The 1,486-nt window shown below is 28.3% G+C and overlaps 1 protein-coding gene across 1 annotated transcript in view; it reads left to right on the top strand.

Annotated features, from left to right (window-relative positions):
• Positions 1–1,486, top strand: part of LOC108756126 — a 14,506-nt gene that overhangs the window by 6,616 nt on the left and 6,404 nt on the right. Inside the window, exons 5-6 of the mRNA XM_018499719.1 lie at positions 331–732; positions 1,168–1,369. Of these exons, the coding sequence (XP_018355221.1) occupies positions 331–732; positions 1,168–1,369 (604 nt within the window). The remainder of the gene's footprint in view (positions 1–330; positions 733–1,167; positions 1,370–1,486) is intronic.

Here is a 1,486-nt window from a genome sequence, read left to right as displayed (position 1 = left end):
GTCGAACTGTGTCGCACGCGGGGTCTCGCTCGGCGGAAGGCACTAACGAGTGCTGCTCTTACAATCAGCGATGACGAACGCGGCTGATCGTTAAGACACCCGCGAGAGAGTGTGTATATATATATATATATATATATATATATATATATATATATATACATAATTTACTCTTTATGTACTACATTACATATGTTTCTCACGGAATAATAATCAAATTTTGTAATAAAATTTGTTATAAATGTTTGTTGTAAATCTTAAAAACACAAATAATTGTCAATTACTATGACAGAAACATTTAGTAAATGTAATCTTAATTATATATTTTTACAGATCATGCTCGATAAAATATTCGCTTTTAGCAACAAGTTCTGTTACTGGTGTTACAGTAAGATCTGTGTTAAATGCTATACAAGGTCAATTACCTTATCGAGTATGGCTACCATATGATTTTAATGTATCTCCAATGTTCTGGATTACGTCTATTCAACAAATCATAACAGTGATTTTTGTTACTATTATAAATGTCGGCACGGAAACCCTAGTTTTTGGATTGTTTTTGCAAACATGCGCTCAATTTGAAATCTTTGAAAGTCGTCTTAAAAAATTAGTGACTAATAAAACTAATAAATTAATGAAAAATAAAATTACATATTTAGAACACTCTTCTCCTTCGTCAAACAAAGAAAAAGCAATAATATCAAAATATATACATCATCACCTCAAGATTTACAAGTTAGAATCATTTCTTCTGTGCATATTCACACATCTTTAGTGATGTTCATCAATATAATATATGTATATTAGTTTCTCTATCTATAAATTATCGTAATAATAATAGTTAATATTTCATCTCTCTCTTTTTATGGATAGATAGATATTTAAAGTCTTCCAAAAGAATCGTTTATAATGATGCAATTATTTTGAACTTGATCGTGGAATTGTCAATTGGAAAAGATAATTTTTTAAAAGTGATTTTTTATGAATCATTCCTTGCTAAAAAAATAGATACATTATATACTTCAATGCTTATTAAAATTATGCAATTGCTATTGTAATAAATCATAAACGCCAGAATATTTTACTAATTCTTAAGCAAGTTACAATGTTATATGTAATAATAAGAGAATTTTCATTTACAACATGAATTATTAAGTGTTATCATTGCAGATATGCCAGAACGGTAAACGCCATATTCAATCAGGTACTTTTTGTCCAATTCTTTGGCAGTATATTGGTATTATGTACAAGTGTATATTATCTGTCAGCACATAGTACGCTATCCGAAACAGCCACTTTGATAGTGTACACTATTTGTATGTTTGTACAAGTCTATGTTTATTGTTGGTCGGGAAACGAAGTCATACTTAAGGTAAGATTGTATTCACAACTCAGTTAAAAAGATATACTTTATAAATTAAATACAAAATCACGAATGTATCTTCATAATTAGGGTAAAGATGCCTATTATGATATATATATATATGTT

The sequence above is a fragment of the Trachymyrmex septentrionalis genome, unplaced genomic scaffold, assembly GCF_001594115.1.
Source record: "Trachymyrmex septentrionalis isolate Tsep2-gDNA-1 unplaced genomic scaffold, Tsep1.0 scaffold95, whole genome shotgun sequence".
Taxonomy (NCBI): Eukaryota; Metazoa; Arthropoda; class Insecta; order Hymenoptera; family Formicidae; genus Trachymyrmex; species Trachymyrmex septentrionalis.
The sequence above is the reverse complement of the archived record's forward strand: the minus strand, read 5'-3'. Positions and strand labels throughout refer to the sequence as shown.